Source organism: Podarcis liolepis (assembly GCF_965112155.1).
Source record: "Podarcis liolepis genome assembly, chromosome: 8".
Lineage (NCBI taxonomy): Eukaryota > Metazoa > Chordata > Lepidosauria > Squamata > Lacertidae > Podarcis > Podarcis liolepis.
In genome coordinates, this window is record NC_139560.1 from 67957189 (window position 1) to 67981493 (window position 24305).

General features: G+C 43.5%; 1 protein-coding gene across 4 annotated transcripts in view; it reads left to right on the forward strand.

Annotated features, from left to right (window-relative positions):
* Nucleotides 1-24305, forward strand: part of PIGN (phosphatidylinositol glycan anchor biosynthesis class N) — an 86618-nt gene that overhangs the window by 51632 nt on the left and 10681 nt on the right. For all 4 annotated transcript variants that reach the window (XM_083519140.1, XM_083519137.1, XM_083519138.1 and 1 more), the window contains 9 exons: nucleotides 3792-3900; nucleotides 5663-5765; nucleotides 7125-7227; nucleotides 8912-8998; nucleotides 9848-9903; nucleotides 11614-11689; nucleotides 14287-14360; nucleotides 19415-19457; nucleotides 22108-22160. In XM_083519140.1, the coding sequence (XP_083375266.1) occupies nucleotides 3792-3900; nucleotides 5663-5765; nucleotides 7125-7227; nucleotides 8912-8998; nucleotides 9848-9903; nucleotides 11614-11689; nucleotides 14287-14360; nucleotides 19415-19457; nucleotides 22108-22160 (704 nt within the window). The remainder of the gene's footprint in view (nucleotides 1-3791; nucleotides 3901-5662; nucleotides 5766-7124; nucleotides 7228-8911; nucleotides 8999-9847; nucleotides 9904-11613; nucleotides 11690-14286; nucleotides 14361-19414; nucleotides 19458-22107; nucleotides 22161-24305) is intronic.

Consider the following 24305-nt stretch of genomic DNA (forward strand, 5'->3'; position numbering starts at 1 on the left):
TTAAATGTTTGGTAAAAACAATGGGGGGAAAAGTAAAAAACCAAGCCAGGTGGTCAGGGTATAAATAATAAAATTATTATTATTATTAAAAAAGCAAAATGAATAAAATCATTTAACAGTGTACAATAGAAACTAAAGTTACAACTTCATTAGAGATAGGTTTTGTTCTGTTTGGTCCTATTTTTTAGGATCATTGAATGACATTGTTGTACTTCTGTTGTTTCAATGACAACTGCTTAGAAATATTTGTTTTATTGAGTGATACAAAAGACGAGGTTCTTTTTTTATAAAAGAATTATTTATGATTTTCAGTTATATACATTTAGATAGTTTTACAATCCTAACATTTCAAAACTTGACTTCCTCTTTCTTCGGTTCCTTAATTTTTTTATTATTATTTTTTTACATTCCCTGCATATTCTAAATTAACTTATTCTTTTATTCATCAACTTTAAATATACACTGTTGTGAGAGTACAGGTTATTGCAATAATCCTGCTAAAAGACGACTCTTTCGTTGCGGAGTGAATTCCATAGGGAGCAGAAAGTGCTTTCTTTTTTCTCCTGTCTTGAATCTTCCAGCATCCCATTACTACAAACTTCATCTGATCTCCCTGAGTTCTAGTATTATGAGACAGGAAGAAATACCGTATTTTTCGCTCCATAAGACACATTTTTCCTCTCCTAAAAAGTAAGGGGAAATGTGTGTGCATCTTATGGAGCGAATGCAGGGGGGAGGCAGGCAGTGAAAGCCCCCAAAAGCCGCACACAAGCTCCGCGCGGCTCCTGCGGGCTTTTCCTCAGGAGGGAGAAGGGACTGACGCGGCCAGTCAGTCCCTTCTCCCTCCTCATAGAAAAGCCCACAGGAGCCGCGCGCTCCTTAAAGGGTGCGCAGCTCCTGTGGGCTTTTGCGGGAGGTGGGGGTATTGCCATAGCCGCGCACAGCCTCTCCTTGCCAGAGAGGTTGCGCGCGGCTAAAGAGGAAGCCAAAACAGCAAGCGGGATGGATCCCGCTCGCTGTCTTGGCTTCTTCATTCTTTGGGGCTGAGGGGGGAAGTAAGATTTTTTTTCTTAATTTGCCCCTCTAAAAACTAGGTGTGCCTTATGGTCCGGTGCGCCTTATGGAGCGAAAAATACGGTACTTCACTCTGTCCACTTCATACATTAGATACACCTTTATCATGTCCCTTCTTACTTGTTTCCTCTCTGTACTTAAAAGCCCTGATTTGTGTAAGGGCATTACAGTACAGGCAGTTTTATCTCACGCTTGTTTGTATAGAATTAAATTTGCTGTTTTACTGCCCACACACCCAATTTGGAGAGGCCCTTTTGGCGTGCCTTGTCTTATCCACTGCAAACAGTTCAGTATCACCGGTTTCAGTTCCCTGTAGACTCCAGTGAACGGGCAAATGTGGGGCGTAGGCTTGCTGCTCTACCCTTTACAGCCATCCAGCTGCAAAGTAAGGACGAAGCTGGAAATAACTTCGGTTCCTCTGTAATAAAACTTGATTGATAGACAAACATAAAGTGGAACGGCAGGATGACTCTGGCTAGTGCCTTTACTGGCTGTTGTGGGGAAAAGGTTTGCATTAAATTAATTTTCAAGTCCGAAGTCTAAGCTGTTGTTGTGTAGGGCAGGAAAAAGAGCCCAGCATATATTACTTAATGCCCTCTCTGTGGATTGTCACATGACGGCACGCCAGGCAACGTTTTATTAAACCAGCATAGAAACCTGTGCCAGAGATCTGCTGCTTTGTGATCTACTCTAATTACCTCTCTAATCTGTAACTCTGTAAGCTTGGAAATGGACTCCTATTGACAGGTCTAGCTCTTAAATAAACTTTGTTGAAAGCCTTCCTCCAAAAGTTTGTTTCGTTTCCCTATTTATTCTGCCTAGGTGAACTCAAGTGTGAAATGCAGTTATGCAAGTATGAATCAACAGTTTGCTCTGGGAGTTGCTGAGTACTTTGCGGTGGCATCCAAAACATAATGGGGTTATACAATACTTAATGCCTCCAAGAAAACATGACCAATTGAAATATCTTAAGCACTATGTGGTTCCTAGAGCTTCTGCATTTTTAGATTTTTTTATGTAGTTCTTAACTTTTCTTGCTGTGCCCAGGCTACTTGGCAAGCTTTTCCCATAATCCTGAACAGTATTACTGAACATTTTTGCAAAAGAGCACTGTTGCTACATGGCATTGAAACTACTGTATATATTTTTTCCAAGCAAAGAAAACCAGTCTGACAAAGTGAAAGGATAGATTCTGATTAGTATAAGTTAAGAACCAAGAACCTTTGGGGAGAGGGAGACATCCTACAAGCCAATTCTGCAGAAAGCTAAATTGAGATTGTGCTGAGGGTTTTCCGGTATCATGTAAAACCACAGTAACTGCATAAGCAGTTCAGAACAAATAACCTGACTGCCTCCATATGAGCTACTGAGCTTGTATAGAGATGGAGTTGGGGGAATTGATGCCAGCAAGAGGATGCAAATAGCCTGGCTCCCAACTCCAGCATCACTGTGGGCAAAGCAACAGTTACCTGCGACACTGTGGTCTGACCTGCATCATTTCCCCAATGTTGCTGCTTAGGGTGCTGAATTATTCCAGATCATGGAGCCCAGTGCAGTTTGCACTGAGTGGTAGGAACCCTTGAGGGTCTCTGGTCTTTGCCATCACCTGTTACCTAATCTTTTTTTTTAGCTGCAGGTGTTGGGGATGGGACCTTTTGCATGCAAACCATTGCTCTACCACGGGGCTATTGATGTTAGAATTCCTGCTCCATGATTGCAGTCATGGGATTTTTGTCTATCACATGACAGTGTATGTTTTGACTCCACAGAGCGGGAAGTGACGGAGACAAGATGTTTGTGTTACTGTGTTCTGTGAAGCTGGACGATTGTCCTTTGTTGTCTGAAGCTAGAGAGAGAGGGAGCCATGTTGCAGTGCTCCGTGTGTATTTATATGTAAATAAGGTAGATTAGCCAAAATGCTGAGTTGCTGAGGTCTGATACGCAAGCTGCGAAGACTCTGCGGATCCCTAAGTGTGCCAGTGTCTGTTGACATCAGTCGCTGTGATGTTCGGGCTGAAGAAAGCTTTTGAAGCTCCCGAACGATTGACCAGGAGGGAGAGAACATGCCAGTCGGGCATGTGTCTCTGCCAGGGTCCTTCTCAAGTGTAGATGAGCTCCTGACAATTATCCCGTCCCCTAAGGGAGCAGGAGATGCAGAAAATGTGTCCTTGTAGGGGCCAGCATGCTACAACGCTTATAGAAAAGCTGTTGTGACTGCGCACATGTGTCCCACTGCTCCTTTATACTGGTAGAGGCTTTTTCCCCCTGCTGGTTAAATGGCATAGTCAGTCGTATCTGCCCTACTCAGATCAAGAACTTAAGTCATGTAGGGCAAGTGCAGATTCGCACATCACATCTTGAATCCTACTGTGCATTTCAATGACAAATATCTCTGTGAAGCTGTCAGTTGTACATGCTCATTTACAGGACCAGAGTTCTCCATAATATATACACATGGCAGGGCATGATGGGTTACGTACTATTTCGTTCTTCATGGGGGCATCGGGAACCCCAGCCATTTAAACACATGTGCACAGTGGGAGAGCTGTACAAGTGTCTTGCCCTTTAAACATGGGTGCTTTTTCTAGCTAAAAGTGCCAAATCTGCTTCCGTTTCCTCTCTTTTTGTCGGTTCTGGTTTATACACTTAAGTTTTGGTGTCTTTGCAGAATAGTGGAACCACCCAGATTAATTGCTCCCTTTCCTTTCCTTTATTAGTTTCTCAGTCTGGCACTGTCAACTTACATTGTGAACAGTACTCGCAGTAGTCTTCACAACAAACAAGGCCTGCCTACAGCAAATCAGATTATTAGCTGGACAACATTAGGTAAGCACTACTTTCCTTAACTGGGATTATCCTGGTCCGGCATGTAAAGATATGTATATAGACACACATTTCCTGCTGTTTAAGAGTTTAACCTGAAGGGACATGTCCTTGACTGGCAGCAGCTGGTTCCAGAAAGGTAATGTTCTGTGATTATACATAAATAGAAGTATCCATAAGCACCATCCTGCAAAAAAAGACAAAGAGAATATCAGCACCCTCTTCAAGCTCACATGAGCGATATTGATTTAGAATTGGACTGTGGTTTGGAGATTAATAGCTCAGCCTGGCGTTAATGAAATGCATCATTAACTATTGTGGAGTTCAGATGCATAGCATTGATGCTGCGCAAACTGGAACTGGAGGAATGCTCTTTGTTCTCTTCTTCCAGTTGATATTTTGCTCGGTGCCTCTTGCAATAAGGCAGGCTTCTTCCAGCCTCTAGGTCAGAGCTTTCCAAACTGTGTGTCACGAAAGTGTGTTGGCTGCAGTGTATAGGTGTATCGTGCGAATGCTCCCTGCCTTCCTCCTGGGGCTGGAAAGGGCTTAGTTTAACATCCGGTTTGCTAGTAAAACTGAATTGCTGTGTCGCGAAATGATGCATGTCTAAAAAGTGTGTCACCAGTATGAAAAGTTTGGAAGGCTCTGTTCTAGGTCTTTCAAGCTGTTTCTCTCTACAACTTAGCAGTTTGAAAGCACGCCAGTGGAAGTAGATAAATAGGTACCACTGTGGCGGGAAGGTAAACAGCGTTTCTGTGTGCTCTGGTTTCTGTCATGGTGTTCTGTTGCACCAGAAGCCATTTAGTCATGCTGGCCACATGACCCGGAAAGCTGTCTGTGGACAAACGCCGGCTCCCTCAGCCTGAAAGCGAGATGAGTGCCGCAACTCCATAGTTGCCTTTGACTGGACTTAACTGTCCAGGGGTCCTTTACCTTTTACCTTTCAAGCTGTTTCTCCCTACATTCCAGCTTGGGCCCCAGTCATATATACATAGTCATTCCAGCACCAAAGTACTCCTTCAAGAGAAACAACTCAGGCCATGCTTACTTCAATTGTCCAAATAAGCACGATTGAGCCTGGTAATTGATGCTTTTGAATTATGGCGCTGGAGGAGACTCTTGAGAGTCCCATGGACTGCAAGAAGATCAAATCAATCCATTCTGAAGGAAATCAGCCCTGAGTGCTCACTGGAAGGACAGATCGTGAAGCTGAGGCTCCAATACTTTGGCCACCTCATGAGAAGAGAAGACTCCCTGGAAAAGACCCTGATGTTGGGAAAGATGGAGGGCACAAGGAGAAGGGGACGGCAGAGGACGAGATGGTTGGACAGTGTTGTTGAAGCTACCAGCATGAGTCTGACCAAACTGCGGGAGGCAGTGGAAGACAGCAGTGCCTGGTGTGCTCTGGTCCATGGTGTCATGAAGAGTCGGACACGACTAAACAACAAACAACAATATAAGGCTATTGGATGAGTGGTGCAAAATCCCATGAAAAAAGTTGTATCCAAACTTGGCCACCTCTTTTCATGGGGTAAATTCAGAATTGTTGTAGCAGATGGTTTTTTTTGTTTTGTTTTTGCTGTGTGGTGGATATTCCACTGCTTTCAATTCAAAGAGTGAGGAAAGAAACCATTTTCCTTCTCCCTAGCTTCTAGGAATGTGAATGCAAACTACACAAGTCGTACATTGCTCCCAAGCTTTGAGAGTCATTGAGGGGGGTATTCAAATATGTTGGTGTTGACAGACGATATTGTGTTTATTGCAGCTTCGTCCTTGGTAGTGCCACTGCTAAGCCCCACATTTCTCTTCCCGAGGTTGCTGAGCATATTTCTTTCCCTGATGTCAACATACCTTCTGCTTAGTACAGGGTAATTCTCTCTCTACTTTATAAATGAATTTCCAGCATATATTTTTTTTTGCTTTTCTCTTGCCTAAGCAATTTTAAAGTCATGTATTTTCATTTTGCCAGATTCTTGTCATTCTTCCATTGCATTTAACCAATAGGACGCAATGTTCCAGATGCTGCGTGTGTTTAAATCTCATTGCCGACATCGTGGAGTAAACATTTAGTCAGTGATTTGTATGACACTCTGAAACATTTTTCGGTAGCTCCTTTGATTGCATTGATTCATGAGAACACATACACATAACTAACACACACACACACACACACTATGATTTCAAAATACAGTAGAAACCAGAAAGTAAAAAAGAGGAAGGAATAATCAGCACAGGGGGATCAAATAAAAACAAGTGTTTGAATCATTCAGTTTTCACTTCTTACGATCTCCAACAGCATTTGGAGATGAACAACAATTCAATCCAAAATTTGTGAATTTGACGCAGAAATTTGAAGAGATGAAATCCCTGCCCCCACTTTTAAACCTATGCTTTTAAATAAAGGATCTTGGGGGTTGGTTGAAATATTATTACTAAAAGAAAAGGGCGGTGAATCCAAATGTAAAAAAAAGAAGTTTCCCCTAGTATTTCAAATGTAATAATAGAGTTGTATGGAATGTCACACTGAGGTTTATATTTTTAGCAAGCTGCAATCAGTGCCCTTTCTTTTGTCATAGTATTTTAATACAGTAGCTCTCAAAAAGGGCTGCTGGAGGAACAGTCGGTTCACTCTGTAATAGTGTGTGTGTGTGTGTGTGTGTGTGTGTGTGTGTGTGTGTGATGCATTCATCTTTTGACCACTATGAAATTGGCTCCCTGTAGTGGAAAAGAAGGCAGTCACCTTTGATGGCAGTAGCCATTTTGAATTTTTCAAGCATCCCGGCTTTCTGAGAACAACAAAATGTGGCCATCTCGGTTCACTTCTCCCTAAAAATAATTTTGCCACATCCGCAACATGTAGCTCAAACAAAACAGCCAATTTCTAAGGTGATGATAAATTTCTGAGGCTGATAAATAGTACTTGCCAGTTTACTAGAACCCGACTTGAAGGTAACAATTTCAAATGAGGAGAGAATTGCCAAGTAAGGGCAATATTTCTTCCAACTGTTTGGCATTTTCTGTATTAATCGGAACAATCTGCAAGTAACGTGGATATGGAAAGCTCAGCTTGACTGTGGCCAACACAGTTGTTGAACAAGTTGCCAAACCACCGTCCTGCCACATGCAAACACCCAACCTAGTAGCATTTGTTATGGAAGGGTGATGGAGGAAAAATAAATTTGATGGCTGGGTTGCTTTTTTTAAATTTCAAATGTATTTTGACGTAGATATGAAGCACTTTTCCCCCTGGCGTTGGCTTTGTTGATGTTTGTGTGGATAAATATGGAACAAGAAGCAGTACAACGTTACGGCATTTCACCAAAGCCAAAGGTAACCCTTATTTTCACCGTAGGTAAATATCATTTAGACATTTAGTTACGGGACACTAACTTTGATTAGACTTCATTGCTTCTGGTGTGTGTTGTCTAGGCATTATTTGGCTAGGCATTATTATTCTCAAATAAAAGAAAAAAAGGATTCTCTTTTCCCTCAACTAGGGTGGCCCAAAAGGGTCATGGACCAGGGAGGGTTGATGCAAAATCCCAAGTACCAGCAGCCATTTCCACTAGGCAAACTGATACCCATAAATCCTCAAATCTTACCATATGTTTAAAATTGATGGGTGGAAGTGATTTTAAACCCACGTTTTAGGCAAGGCATAGGCAAACACGGCCCTCCAGATGTTTTGAGACTACAACTCCCATCATCCCTAGCTAACAGGACCAGTGGTCAGGGATGATGGGAGTTGTAGTCTGGAGGGCCGAGTTTGCCTATGCCTGTTTTAGGCTGTGGTCATGTAGCATTCAGGTTGGCTGCAGGGGTGAAGACAGCACAGGCAGATCCCATAAAAGTCAATGTAGCCAACTGGCGCAAAGCCCCTAGCAGTTACACCGAGAAACTAGAGCAAGCGTGGAGAGTCTTTGGTCCTCCTGATGCTGCTGGACTACAACTCCCATCAGCCCCAGCAAGCATGATGGGAGTTGTGGTTCAGCAATATCTGTTCTTCAATAAAAGGCGGGGGGAAAGGGAGACCAGAACAGGGTATTTTAATGCCAGCACCATCACAGAGGTGTCTTTGGAGGGAATACAGTGGTACCTCGGGTTAAATACTTAATTCGTTCCGGAACTATTCTTAACCTGAAGCTAATGGTGCCTCCTGCTGCCGCCGCGCCGCCGGAACACGATTTCTGTTCTCATCCTGAAGCAAAGTTCTTAACCCGAGGTACTATTTCTGGATTAGCGGAGTCTGTAACCTGAAGCGTATGTAACCTGAAGCGTATGTAACCCGAGGTACCACTGTACAGGTATATTGACTGAAAATGTATTTTATTGTCACTTTTGAATAAATGTTTTTTGAATTTTTTCCAAAGCAATATCTGGAGGGCCAAAGGTTCCCCACACCTGAACTAGCACCTAGGAGAATGACAGAAACCAAACCATGCTTACTCTCTCTGGAGCTAGCTCAGTTTGCTCTGCAGTAACCTGGCTGAGTGCTATTATCTAGTTGAGTGCTCTAATGTGGGAGCAATGGAAATAAGACGTTATTAGGTGCTATGCTGTCAATCCACGTAAATCAACACTGCACCAGAGGGAAGGAATTAACCGGCAGCCGCGAATACGGCACCTCCATTGCTTCCCGCTGTAGCTCACTAGAGGAGAGTGCTTCAGCTGCAAAAATCACCTTTTTTCTGAATTATGAAAATATGTCTCCTTCCAGGACGTTTGGGGAAAAGCAGGAAGAAATAAGAGAGCAAATGGAAAGTTCGGGGAGTTATTTCCTTACCTAAGGCAGCAGAAGCATTTCCACTTGATCATCCTGCTTGAACGATAACTTTATTGAGAGTCATTAAAGTATAATAAAACTGTTGGGGAAGATGCTTTCATAGCAACAGACACGGGCTTCTCTAAAGGAATAACTCTTTAAATTCTCATTTGCTCCCCGGAAAATATACCTTTAATATCAACAGGATACCAGCTGACATCGTGGCATTGATTTCTCTTCTCTCTTTTACAGCTTGCTGCTCTCAGCTTTTCATACACTAATGATCTAACACAGTTCCGACAACTTCATTTGGATGACGTCCGGAGATCTTTTTTCTTCGTATCCTTTTTCTTTCTTGAGTCAAGGCCTGGTTGCAATGCGATGGCTTGGCTTTTCATTTTCATTCCCTTCCCCTCTAAAAAAGCAAAATCTTGGTTTCTTAGGATGGGCCTGGCTTGGAATGGTGGATAATTTTACAAGCAAAGTGCTTGTCAATGGGACAGGAAGCATACATGTGGCCTAGGACCCACATACCTACGGGCCCGCCTCTCCTGGTATGCCCCGTGGAGGACCTTAAGGTCCACAAATGACAACATTTTGGAGGTCGCAAGTCACAGGGTGGTTAGATTGGTCTCAACTAGGGCCAGGGCCTTTTCAGTACTGGCCCCGACTTGGTGGAACACTCTGTTACAAGAGACTAGGGTCCTGTGGGACTTGACACCTTTCCGCAGGGCCTTCAAGACAGAGCTGTTCCACCTGGCCTTTGGTTTGGACTCAGTCTGGCCCTTATGTTTCCCTCCCCTTACGGTTTTGATCTGTGGGCTACTTTTAAAATGAGGCTGCATTTTAAATTGCATTTTAACCTGTATTTTAAATTGGTCCCCCCCATTATGTTTTTTACTGTAATTTTACTGGTGTTAGCCACCCTGAGCCCGGCTCTGGCCAGGGAGGGTGGGGTATAAATAAAATTTATTTATTATTATTATTATTATGAGGAATGAAAGTTTACATAACAATGCTGTTGTTGCTGCATTGAGCCTATATACTGTGCCCATTTTTTAAAATACAAATTATCTTATACCTGTGGTGAAAAGTTGTCATTGGGAATGCTTATATTGCTAGGATGTGAAAGAAGTGTGACCGTTTGCTCAATTAGGAGCATGTTGTGTTTTCCTTAGCCCTACCCAGGTCTTCTTCCAAGTGACAGCCTTTTTTGGTACTGGAAACATAGCTTCTGTGAACAGGTAACTATTGTGAACTACGTCTAGAGAAGTTGGAAGGGGAATTCCATAAGTGGGGTGCCACAACAGAGAAGGCCCTGTCCTATGTCACTACATAATGGATTTCTCTTGGCAGTCAAGTAGCACCATCCTGTCACATCTTAACACATGAGTAGCCTGATACAGAGTGTCTGGAGGATGGTTGGCAGCTAACAAATTGAGGTTGAATCCTGACAAGACAGAAGTACTGTTTTGGGGGGTCAGGAGGCAGGCAGGTGTGGAGGATTCCCTGGTCCTGAATGGGGTAACTGTGCCCCTGAAGGACCAGGTGCGCAGCCTGGGAGTCATTTTGGACTCACAGCTGTCCATGGAGGCACAGGTCAAATCTGTGTCCAGGGCAGCTGTTTACCAGCTCCATCTGGTACGCAGGCTGAGACCCTATCTGCCTGCGGACTGCCTTGCCAGAGTGGTGCATGCTGTGGTTATCTCCCGCTTGGACTACTGCAATGCGCTCTATGTGGGGCTGCCTTTGAAGGTGACCCGGAAACTACAACTAATCCAGAACGCGGCAGCTAGACTGGTGACTGGGAACGGCCGCCGAGACTTGAAAGACCTACATTGGCTCCCAGTACGTTTTCGAGCACAATTCAAAGTGTTGGTGCTGACCTTTAAAGCCCTAAATGGCCTTGGCCCAGTATATCTGAAGGAGCGTCTCCACCCCCATCATTCTACCCGGACACTGAAGTCCAGCACCAAGGGCCTTCTGGCGGTTCCCTCACTGCGAGAAGCCAAGTTACAGGGAACCAGGCAGAGGGCCTTCTCGGTAGTGGCGTCCTCCCTGTGGAACGCCCTCCCACCAGATGTCAAAGAAAACAACAACTACCAGACTTTTAGAAGACATCTGAAGGCAGCCCTGTTTAGGGAAGCTTTTAATGTTTGATGTATTACAGTATTTTAATATTTTTTGGGAAGCCGCCCAGAGTGGCTGGGGAAGCCCAGCCAGATGGGTGGGGTATAAATAATAAAAAATTATTATTATTATTATTATTATTATTATTATTATTATTATTATTATTCAGAGGGAAACTCTACTTCAGATATCTAGTTCCCAAGTTGCAAAGGACTCCACAAGTGCCTTGAATTTGGTACAGCAACATATTGGTAGCTAGTGTAGCTCCTTAAGATCCAGCGCCTTGTGAGTCTAGCACGTTGAACCACTTATCATCCCCAGCTCCCGGCCAAAGCTTCTGGATCATCTTCAAGGGCAGCCTGACATGCAGGTGCATTGTAGCAATCCAACAGAAAGGTCACCAGAACAAGGGAATCTCACGAGATATTCTTCATGAAGCAACAACAGAAAGTTGCTATGCAAGTACCAACAGAGCAGTAGGGTATTTTTTGACTCTTGGCAGCCTGTTTAAAAGAACTCTTTGTCTGTCCAAGTACTGACCTGTTGTGAAAGCAAACGGAGGGTGGGAAACATTTCGTAAAACAAAAGGTGCTGCAGAAATAAAACTTTATAGCAATAAGTAGCATCCAAGAACTGTTTGCTTGTTATGTAAAAAACTAGAGACAGCCTATATATCTAGGAGCCGTGTGACTTGAAAGGTTGTTGCATGATGATTCAAATGTTGATTGTAAGGGGGGGTGGGAAAACTCCTCCTGTTTCTTAGTAGAACATATTACTTGCAGAAAATACATAATGTTTGCTTTGGTTTCATTCTTGGTCTCTAGTTTTGATCCAACTTCAGTCCATTGCTTCTTGACTGTGTTCAGCCCTTTCCTGATGGGAGCCTTGCTGTTGTGGAAGGTTAGTAATCGCACCTTTAGGGAATGATATGATTGGATTTATTCAATTCTAGCTTAACTGTTCCTGCACAAATAACCTATCTTCTCTGGTAAGACTTCTTAAAGGCAAAATGCTACACACACACACACACACACTCACACACACTCACACACACACAGTGGAACCTCTGTTTTCAAATGTAATCCATTCCAGAAGACTATTTGGCTTCCCAAACATTTGAAAACTGAGGGTCAATGGGCTGGCTGCAAAGTAAATGGGAAAAAATGAAAAACGTGTTTCGGAAGCCGTTCGACTTCCGAGGAACGTTAAAAAAGATATATTCATGAGCTGTAAGGCAAGCTAAATAAAGTACCATATTTTTCGCTCTATAAGACGCACCAGACCACAAGACGCGCCTAGCTTTTGGAGGAGGAAAACAAGAAAAAAATTATTTTGAATCTCAGAAGCCAGAACAGCAAGAGGGATCGCTGTGCAGTGAAAGCAGCGATCCCTCTTGCTGTTCTGGCTTCTGGGATAGCTGCGCAGCCTACATTCGCTCCATAAGACGCACACACATTTCCCCTTACTTTTTAGGAGGGGAAAAAGTGAGTCTTATAGAGCAAAAAATACGGTAAATCATAGACTCATAGAATCGTAGAGTTGGAAGGGACCCTAAGGATCATCTAAGTCCAACCCCCTGCAATGCAGGAATAGGCAGCTGTCCCATACAGGGACCGAACCTGCAACCTTGGTATTATCAACACCATGCTTTATCCAGCTGAGCTATCCAGGATGGCAGGTGGTCCTACTGAAATAAGCAGAATTCCATATGAAACCTTGTTTGTTGCTGCTGCTTGTTGAATAGATGATGATTGCCCTGGGGTGGCCATCTTTTTCTCCCACCACCCGCTATGGAAATCCCTGGGAGGAGGGTTGTTATCCATTGCAGGGACTTCTATGCACACATTTGAACGTATGCATGGCAGTCGTGGCAGCAGTCAAGCTTTCTAGCAGCCGTGGAGCACTTGTTACTTGTGAAAAGATCCTATATTCTGAAGGCAGTCCTTGGACCACTGTGTGAACCTGTAACTAACGGGTTGCAAATTTTATTGTTAATTTTTTATTATTTATTGAATTTATATACTGCCCTATACCTGGAGGCCTCAGCACAAAATCAAAATACACTAGTACCTTAGGTTACAAACACTTTGGGTTACAAACTCTGCTAACCCGGAAGTAGTACCTTGGGTTACAAACTTTGCCCCAGGATGAGAACGAAAATCATGTGCCGGCGGCGCAGCGGCAGCGGGAGGCCCCATTAGTGAAAGCGCGCCTCAGGTTAAGAACGGTTTCGGGTTAAGAACGGACCTCCGGAACGAATTAAGTTCATAACCTAAGGGTACCACTGTATAAAACCACAATACATATATATATATAATCAAAATAAAAACAACAACCCAATCACACACCCAGGAAGAAAAACAAACCACATTTTAAAAGGGCATAGGATGTCAATCAAATCAACCAAAGGCCTGGTTAAAAAGGAATGTTTTTGCCTGGCGCTTAAAGGTGTATAATGAAGGCGCCCGGCGAACTTCCCTGGAGAGAGCTTTCCACAGGCAGGGAGCCACTGCAGAGAAGGCCCCATTCTCGTGTTTTAGTGCAGTTTAAAAGAAAGCCGCAAGAAGCGAAAGGGACTGGGAATGAGATAAATTGGGAACTGACTGATCCATCCATTCCTGTTCAGGGATACAGCATGTTAAACTGTGTTGCAGAGGGGGAAGCATTGTGAAACAGGTAATGGATTACCCACTATCATCATGCATGTCTCAAGTCACACCTCCGGGCCCAATGAGATAATAACACTGCGCCAGCTGAGACTTCAGAAGATTGTGTTACACCAGCCTTTGCCAACCTGGTGCCCTCCAGCAAGTTCTGTCAGCAGCAGATAGGAGTTGTAGCCCTGGAGGACACCAGGCTCGCGAAGGTTGCATCACTGCAAGCCAGCATTTACATTTGGGGAAAAACAGAGATTCAGCAAATTGGGAGAAACACTGGATTCTGAGGAACAAAGAAATGAGTGAATTGTACCAGTCTTAGAGAAAATGGCTCAGAAATTGGAAACCCCTAGTGGTTTTCTAGCTATTGCAGGGGATGGCGACATTGGAAGCTGCCAAAGTTTCCTCACTGAGAAGAGCAGTAAAGGCAGACAAAATACTGGCAATCTTTCTCGGCAATATGAAGTCGAGAACGTGCCCCAGAAGTTCCTCAGCAGGCAAATTTGTATGGGAAGTGTTCCGTGAAGGTAGAATAATTTGAAGAGCCCTGGCATAACACAGTAGTTTATTTCTAAAATATATACCGCTGTATTAGAATTGTAACAAGGACTATTAATATTCTGATTGTAATGCACAGAACCTACAGGGCCATGACTGAAGGCAACAGGTCTGTTAACTAGATAAAATGTTTGCATTCAAAACGATGGATTTTGTAAAGCCAACCTCAAGATGTGCTTGACTGTCTCTTTGAATACTAGCTATGTTAATTTGTGGCTGTTGGTTGTTTTTTGTTTTCTGCGGTATTTCAATTAGCTTAATGTAATTCCGTGTCCTCGACAGATTGTAATCCCTTTTGTTCTTGTGTCATGTGCCTTTGAAGCTGTTCAAGTCACAACGCAGCTATCCTCAAAAAGGTACAGTAAACACTTTTACCGAAGCAGCAGTTTCTTGGGGGTTCATTGGGGTGCACGGCGTAAACTGTCTGCAGCTATTTCTTTGTAAATCCCTGCAGCGAGTACAATTATTCTTCATTCACTGGGTTCAAGCTTTATCAAATCTCTGACTATAAAAAAACCCCACTTTTTAAAAAGCTGGTAGTGACTTGAGTTCCTGTTTACATCTATTTCACATACAGGGCTGGCCCTGCCATTTGACAGAATGAAGCAACTGCAGATTTTCAGATTATTATTATTATTATTATTATTATTATTATTATTATTATTATTGTAATATTACTACAAGGGAAGAGAAGATTTATTTGGGGGGCATTTGCTTCGGTACCTCAGGCTGGAAAATGTCTTGGGCCAGCCCTGTTCCATGGATGTGTATTTTAGATATTACGTTAAGACCTGCTCTGAGCTATACATCTGATACTTGCAGTCCACTACCATAATTGGTACTTCCTTTACAACATTTTGCTCTTTGTCTTCTATATACTACAGCTAAGCACACCTCTTAAGTTAGGCAAAGCATAGTTCCATGTTTATTGAAGGTTCTTGCTGCTGTCACTGCTATTGATCATGTGAACCCATAAACGATGAAGGTTCTATGGTTGACTTCCAGCCATCCTATTGTTGTGGTTTTTACTGTGGTGATCACACAGAGTCCCCGGATGTTTCACCATCTGTTGATCCCTGTGCCACCGCTTGATTTCTCGTTGCCACCACCCAGGCCCTACCTGGTACAATACTGAGTCCAGTCAGGTTTAAATTGGAACATAAACTTCTGTTTATTTATTGCAGTTTAACAAGCGTGTGATTTCATAAACGGTATCAGTCCATTGCAATCATGGGGTGCCTATCCAGACCTATAACTTCCGCTACCTGCTCTCACTCACTAAACCACCTCTCAGATATTTACTTGTCTTCCTAGCTCCTAACTGTTCCTGACTCAGCTTATTTCGCTACACTAACTCAACCTACCCACAGACTCTACCCCAATTCACTCCCACTCCAACCAACCACCCAACGACCTCTCCTTTCGCCCCTCCCAGAGCTGGTTTTATAGTCCCTCTGACTCCACCCCCCTGGGTTCTGATTGGGTAACTTGTTTAACTAATTCACCTCCAGCACTCTCATATGTTAACATCACAGGCATCTGTCTGTCTCTAGAGAGGATGGAGTGTGCCTCTGGGGGTGAAGTCAAACCGCTGCATTTGCAGCACCGAAGTGACTTCCCTGGGCACAAGAACCTGGCCAGTGTGTATGCAGGTATTGGGCTGCCCAGATGACAAGACCCACCCACCCCCTTGGCCCTATCGATGTGGTCCAAAGGAGAGCAGAACAATACATTTGGCAGGAGTTGCTGAAGAAGGCTACACAGCCCCATCCAACCACCTTAGGGACTCCACTCCAGACTGCCCTATTAGTTGATGGGTATATGTATTTGCCTCTATGTAAAGTAAAGGTAAAGGGACCCCTGACCATTTGGTCCAGTCGTGACCGACTCTGGGGTTGTGGCGCTCATCTCGCTTTACTGGCCGAGGGAGCCGGTGTACAGCTTCCAGGTCATGTGGCCAGCGTGACTAAGCCGCTTCTGGCGAACCAGAGCAGTGCACGGAAACGCCGTTTACCTTCCCGCCGGAGCGGTACCTATTTATCTACTTGCACTTTGACGTGCTTTCAAACTGCTAGGTGGGCAGGAGCTGGGACCGAGCAACAGGAGCTCACCCCATCGCGGGGATTTGAACCGCCGACCTTCTGATCTGCAAGTCCTAGGCTCTGTGGTTTAACCCACAGCACCACCCGCATCCCATACCTCTATGGGGTCACTGTTAAAAGTTTTGCTAGTAATTTTAATGACATGGTGATATCCAGCTGTGCATCTGCTTTGCAAAGCCAACTAAGCTTGTAAGCTAATCTGCAGGAACTGGATTTGTCAAATTTATAATGATCTTGTAAGGTATAATTAATTTACCAAGCTGACGCTTGGATCACGTGACCAGATTCTGCTTTTTTCTCGGAGGGGGATCATTTGTTAGAAGCCACCGTAATAGTCTTGCTCTGTGCTATGGAATAGCACATTTTAATGAAATTTCACACTGTAACTGATAGCACACTTCTAATTATAATTCTTTACAATTAAATTATTATTACAGTTAATGGCCCATCTCCCTGCTACTAGGTCAGCTGTTTGCAGCGTTGTTTCAGTGCAAGTCGCTGGCAGAGCCAGTCATTAGCAATTTAGAGCGGCGTTCATGTGGCCTAATATTTCAATCACTTAATGAAAAATAAAGATAATGAAAAAGTCTTTAGCTGTATTTCACTTTGCTTGTTCATAGTCCATTTCGTTCCCTGAAATGTGCTTTCCCAAACACAAATGATCTCGTATACCAAAGACTTGGATAACTAGTTTCTTGTGCCTCGAGGCTAAGTGGAACTCAACACTCAGCCATTCGTGAACTTGGTGGAGAGTGTCTCTATCAGTTATTGGGGCACAAAAGAGAGTGGCTGCCTTATCAACCTGGAACAAATAAAAATGAAAAGGTTTAGGGAGGCCATTAAGAACTGCCTTGGTTCTCTTGGGAAATATTAGAGTTGTGAACAAGAGCTTGTCTCCCTGAGTGGTAGGGAGGCTGCAGCCAAGAGTCCTTTCTGAGAGGATTTGCAAGGGCTCTGGTTCAGTTGCTTATAGGTTGAACCACTAGAGTCATTTTCAGTTGCAAATGAGAGACCTGAAAGTCAATAATAATAATAATTTTATTATTTGTACCCTACCCTTCTGACTGGGTTGCCCCAGCCACTCTGGGCAGCTTCCAGCATATATAAAAACATAACAAAGCATTAAAAAGCATCCCTATGCAGGGATGCCTTCAGATCATCATTAGCAGCAGCATCACCATAATTTTATTATTTATACCCTGCCCATCTGGCTGGGTTTCCCCAGCCTTTCTGGATGGCTTAGGTAAAGGTAAAGGGACCCCAGACCATTAGGTCCAGTCGTGGCTGACTCTGGGGTTGTGGCGCTCATCTCGCTTTACTGGCTGAGGGAGCCCGCGTACAGCTTCTGGGTCATGTGGCCAGCATGATTTAGGCGCTTCTGGCGAACTAGAGCAGCGCATGGAAACGCCGTTTACCTTCCCGCCAGAGCGGTACCTATTTATCTACTTGCACTTTGATGTGCTTTCGAACTGCTAGGTTGGCAGGAGCAGGGACCGAGCAACGGGAGCTCACCCCGTCGTGGGGATTTGAACCGCCAACCTTCTGATCAGCAAGCCCTAGGCTCTGTGGTTTAGACCACAGCGCCATCCATGTCAGCATATCTAAAAACATAATGTCTTCTAAAGGTTATATAGTTACTCATCTCCTTGACATCTGATGGGAGGGCATTGCTACAGGGGTGGGTACCACTACTGAGAAGGCCCTCTGCCTGGTTCCCTGTAGCTTCACTTCCCGCAGCGAGGGAACCGCCAGAAGAATCTCAGAGCTGGACCTCAGTATCTGGGCTGACTTCAGGTACACAGGGCCTGAAGTCAGGCAAAATAATGCAAAGCGTTGCTCTAAAGCATTTCTAATATTAACTTTTTGCCATCACATTTGTATCTTCCAAGGAACTCTGGGCAGTATAGATAGGACTCCCCCGCTCCTCTAAATACCTATAGCCTCACAACTTCTTCTTCATCATCATCATCATTATTATTATTATTAATTGAATTTATATACTGCCCTATACCCGGAGATCTCAGGGCAGTTCACAGAACAAAATCAAAATATAAAACCACAAAATATATAATGAGGTAGGCCAGCTTAGGCCAAGAGATAGGAACTTATCCCAAGGTGACCCAATACGCTTCACAAGCTTTATTGGGGATTTTGAGCTAAATATCCCTAGTTCAAGCCTAACATTTCTTCTGCTACCTTAGGCTGGATTCCTGTATTCATTTCCTAACTTAATACAGCCCTTATTACACGCACTTACCTACCTGGAATTATCAACTTCCAGCTAAGCTCAACCACGTTTTTAACGATATAAGCCTAAAGCTGCAGCAATAAAATAAAATGTCTTGGGCTTATTTGGTATAATACATCATGGCAGCCAGGATGGGGTTTTGTTTTGCCCAAAGTAACTGATTTGGTAATGGCCACAGAACTCAGCTTTGTAAGAGGAGCTTTGCTTTCAACATACAGGTTTCTAATCCCTAAAGCTGTGGAAATCACCTTCACAGCAGGTGTGGCGAGTGGTTAGACCTTTCGGACTACAATTCCTATCATCCACAGCCACCACAGCTGGAAGGCACCTGGCTAGCAAAGGTTGGATTCGAATGTTGGACACAGAATAGGAAAACCCCATTTCTTACCTCACAGGAGGGCTTTTGCGAGCATTAAATGTGGCAGGTAGTGAGGGAGAAAACGATTCACACAGCCTTGAGCTCCTTGGAGGAAATGTAAGATATTACTAGGGGGGCAGGAATAAACCTTGAAAAACATGTGAGCAGTGCTTTGTGACATGTTGGAAATACAGAGAAGCTTAGTAGGGCCACCAGCTAAGCTCTCAGTTCTCTTCCGTTCCTCGTGAGCAGCAGATACAGAACGAAAAATTCAATAATTATTGTGGTTTCTTTTTTTCTTTTAAACTCACTATGCCCTCAGTGTTGTATTACATTTCTAGAAGCTACCTTGAGAAGGCTCTGTCCTGAAAGGTGACTGATCAATCCTGCTGTTAAATAGAATAACAAAGGCTTCCACATAATTCGCTCTGTGAGCAATTGTAGGGAAATGGCCTTCCTTTTAAGCTTGCCTTAATACAGAATGTTGATCCCTCCTCCTTCATTAGCCCAGGATATGTAGATCCCTGGTAACCTAAGACACATAATTCCAAGAAAACAAGTGAAAGGAGAACTGAACTGTACCTCTGTAACACTTTTTGTCATATTATTGGGATTCTACGAAGCTTTGTTGTTGCACTGTTGAACTATGAATTATGGTCTTCCTCTGACACACACTCTCTCTCTCTCTTTTCCCCCCTCCAGGCTTTTTCTCATTGTTCTTGTGATTTCAGACATCATGGCTTTGGTAAGCTACTGTCGGACATTCTGTACAAATAAGATCAAAACCCAGAGAGCTCTGCTAATTCAATCAAGAGAAATCTGAATTAGTTTCAGACTTCAAAGTTTCTGGAACTAGGGCAGGGAACTGAATTGAAACCCCACATAAATTGCAGATGGAAATCCCTCCCTCCCCCACGAACCCCCTTTTCACAATCCTTTGTACATCATCTAATGAATGCATCAGAAGAGACATCATCTTTATTACTTCGGTTCTTCCGCAGAGCTATTTTTAAGTTAGCGGTGCTTGGTTTTCATGTATTTCATAGTGAATGTTCAAGCCTGTGAGTGAAAAGGGAATGCTAGATGCACCTGGGTGCCCAGTTTAATTTTTCTTCCTTTTCTTCCCTTCAGAACAAAAGAAAAATATGTCATGGTCTGCCTTAATTTTTCAAGAGAGATGCCTGAATTACCAGACAGGAAGGGACACAAACATGCGGGCGCGCACACACACACACACACACACACACAAGTTAAGCATGGGGGAAGAGCATATTTCAGTATCCATCCTATAATTTCAGAACCACAGTTTATTAAAATCGAAATTGCTCTCTTTTTTTAATAGAGAAAGGGGAGGAAATGTCACGCATCTCTTCCCCGAAAGCCATTTTTGTTGGCTGTAGCGCAATTTACACTTTATGACATGGCTCGAAGGGATGTGTCTCTAAAGCAGTAAGGGGAAAGGCCTGCTGTTCTTCTGAGATTTTGCTTCCCACATCTCTTACCCTTCCCTGAGGACTTACTTGAAGTGACACCACCTTCTGCTTTTGTTATGTCACAACACCTCCTGCTTTTGTCGTGTCACTTACTTCATGGAGCTGCTGCCATCGGAGAAATGTGTCTAAGTGCTAGACATCCACGGCAGTCATAATTTTAATTATAGAGTAGTCAATGAATGTGATTAGGAAGGGGGGAGTGTTAAAGAAAAAAATAAATCTGCATTTCCAGTCTGGGTCCCATTCTGAGATGTTTTCTCTCTCCGTCATAATAAATAAATTGCCAGAATTGCATGGGGAAATTGCCTGACCTGAATCAGTTCAGGTGTTTTCCAAGGCCCAAACTACACACTGCTAAAACCAAGGCAATTACTCCTTCATATATTGCCAATTCAGAACGGGATATTTATTGTGTTGTTGTTTTGTGGGAGGAATTGCAGAAACGTCCGTTTGGCAGTTAGAAAACGACTCTGCAGCCCAGAGGCCTGGCTCAGAGTTGAGAAATGGTTTCGCGTCACAGTTAACAACGTTTGCCTCTCGGAATTTGCCGCGTGCAAAGTGTAATTAATTGTAAGAGATGTAAATAATTTTATCGTTTTGTTCTCATGGTGTCTTTTTAGTGCCCTACTATATTTTTATGTTGTAAATTGCCTTGAACGGTGTTCTCTAAATGGAGAGACATTATTGCAAGATATTTGCAGCCGTTGATGGGAGTCCATCTCTACAGCCTTGCAAACAGAGCAGTCTTTGCTTCTTCCCCTAGTGCTGCTGCAGGAGATGTGGCAGATCGCACTGTATGCCATGACTTTGGGTAGTTCCTTAAGTGTGCATAGGGTTTTACATTATTGGTATAACCAGTAACCATTTAGAACATGATGCACGACACATTCCCACCTCTGCAAGCTGCAACCAACAAATTGGGTTGGAGAACCTGGGTGTGATCACATTGTGGGCTTCCCCACTTTCTTTCTAGACATTGCTAGGGAGGTACAGTGGTGCCCCACAAGACGAATGCCTCGCAAGATGGAAAACCCGCTAGACGAAAGGGTTTTCCGTTTTTGAGCTGCTTCGCAAGACAAATTTCCCTATGGGCTTGCTTCGCAAGACGAAAACGTCTTGCAAGTGTTCCGATTTTTTTCCACTCCCCCCTTTTTCGAAGCCGCTAAGCCGCTAATAGCCTTTTAGCCGCTAAGCCGCTAAGCCTTTAATAGCCGCTAAACCGCTAATAGCGCTAATCCGCTAAGCCGCTAATAGGGTTGCTTCACAAGACGAAAAAACCGCTAGATGAAGAGACTCGCGGAACGGATTATTTTCGTCTTGCGAGGCACCACTGTACAGGGAAGAGACCACAAGGTTGCTGCTCTCAGCAATAGCCATACATACTCTGTAACAATTACAGTGGTACCTCTGGTTATGAACGCTTCTGGTTACGCACGCATCGGGTTATGAGCTCTGCTAACCCAGAAGTATTTGCTCGTGGTTGCGACCTTTGCCCCAGGATGCGAGAGGAAATCGCACGCCGGAGGCACATGCGCAGCAGGAGGCGCCATTAGCGAAAGCGCGCCTCAGGTTGAGAACGGTTTCTGGTTACGAACGGACCTCCCGAACAGATTTAAGTTTGTAACTGGAGGTACCACTGTACCTTGGCTCAGAGAGTTCATAGCACAGCAGGAATTTGAACCTAGCCCTCTCCTCTTCAAGTCCACTTCCTTAATTGCTTGTATCCTTTCCTGTTTGTTGTTCGGTTAAACATTCTCTGATGAAGCCAGGTCACCTTTTACTTCAAGAATTAAATGCCCCCAAATGAACGCCTGAAACATGTGTTTGAGTCTTGTGATTCTCATTGTGCAACGTTTATTTACCAAACAACATGGTGTTCTTTGTTTTTCTCTCTCACCTTAGCACTTCTTCTTTCTGGTTAAAGATTATGGAAGCTGGCTGGATATTGGAACAAGGTACAAAGCATTTGCTTTCCCCACCTCTCCTCCTGCACTGCCTTTTCTTCCTCTTTAGCTGTAAAACTGCCTCTAAAATAAACCCAACGATTAAGCTGTGTATTTCTTAGTTCAATCCCTATAGTTAAATGCTGTCTACAGATCAATCAAGGCAAGTTTCTTCTACCATCTCCCTGCTTCTACCATCTCCCTTCCTTGCCTATAAATGTTGATAGAGATATATTTTATTTATTAGGGTCCGTTTCTTGCCTTGTTAAGTTGTTTAGTGTTTAACTGCTGTGAAACACTTTGCCTGATGTCCCTTCTCAGCCCAGGTCATCTTGAGAATTTTTATTTCCATTATTCCCCTTCAGTCATTGTCTTAAAGTAAATACCATTTTTAATATCGCCACTTCTCCCCAGCTTAAGAGCTTCCAGTTTGGTTTTTTTAAGTTCACAGAGAGGAGTTTGCTGAATGTTCACAAGGCTTCTGGTTCTGGGAATTGATACCCCACCCCCAATAAGTAAAAACAGAAAATATTAGTTGGATGCGGAGTGTGTTGTTCACGATCAAGTATGGTAAAATAAGTGGTAAATAGTTTCATTTTCAAAAATTGTGCAGTTCCCTCTCCTTCTTCCATCAGTACCTTCTTCAACCTTGTTCACTTTCTCCCAGAAGTGTTTTGCCCTGAGGGAGATGCCCACAGCCCCGGCATCAGCGGTCATTTAGTTGGGTCCAGGACATGGAGGACAGTATATAGAAGTTATTTCTAGTCAGGCCATCTTATATCACCTGCTCCACGCCTTTTGAGTTATTTATCAGTTGGCAGTGACTTTGGCGCACATCCTTCAACTACGAAACACTTTGGACCATTCTCCTCAAAACACTTTTCTTAAGGTGCCATATAATTATTTTATTCAGTGAAGCCATTTCAGGAAACTGGTCTAAGCCCAGAAAACAACAGATACTCTTTCAGAAAGATTCTTTCCTGCCATAATTTTATTTGGCGGTTGGCAAAAGGTCAGTGTTTGTTAAAAAGGGGGTGGGGGTGGGGAATCCAGCGATTATGTGTGTGGTGAATTTTCCAGAACAGCTAATGATCTCACTACTTCCTTATTATATTTTATACAGTGTATTATTGCGGCATTTATGATCTGCAATATATTTCTCTTATTACTTAACAAGCCTGCCATTTTTTTCTGCTTCTCACAGTTCATAGATGGGGATGTTAAGTGATACCATACCTTGCTACCAATCTTAGTGGTACAGCTGAGTACAGCAGCCAAGCCAATGCAAATCCACCCCCAAAAAACCATAAATTCTCAACTGCCTCTTCAGATATAAGGACAGAAGTACATATCCCCATAAATATGGAGCTGTCTCGTAGCGATTTCTCCTCTGTAATATGTAGTAAAACTGATATACTGCCTGTTCTCACCATGTTGTATGTTTCCCCAAACTTGCCAGTATCAGCCAGTGATAATGAACACGATGCCTTTATGACATAGGCAAAGGTTTGAGGGTGGGGTGGGGTTTTTTCTGCACATAATGGAAGGCAAAAAAGAATTCCTCCATTCAGTGTCTTCCTATCCCATAGTCATATCTTTCCAGCAAGTTCAACCCCACTGAATTATATATACGTTATTACTGACCTTCAGCCAAGGAAGAAGAAGTTGTATATTGGACGTTATTATAATTGTGAACCCCGTCAGATGTACAACATAAAAGGAAATCAAACCTTGCCAAGCTGTTATAACTAGATACTGCCTTTTTGTTCAGCAAACGTGGCTTTTTGTTTCCCTTTAAAATTACAGTGCTACTCCTGCATGAAAACTAATTTTCCAAGCAAAGCTGCCTGCAGGCATTGCGGTACTGGTTGCTGATAGCCTCGGATATATTGGCAGGCTGCCATTATGTGATAACAAATGGAGTAGGAATTGCTTTTAATTGCATTCTATTTGTAGCATGATTTCTTTCCTTCAGCAGCGTTTTTGCTGAACATTGTGTGTGTGTGTGTGTGTGTGTGTGTGTGTGTGTAACTAAATCTAGAGCAGCATATAAGGGAGGAACGAGTGCCACACAGTACCTGTGACTCCCTCACTCCAGTCCTTTCCAGATGCATTGGTACTGGTTCACACTGTTCACCCACTGATGGCTGCACCATT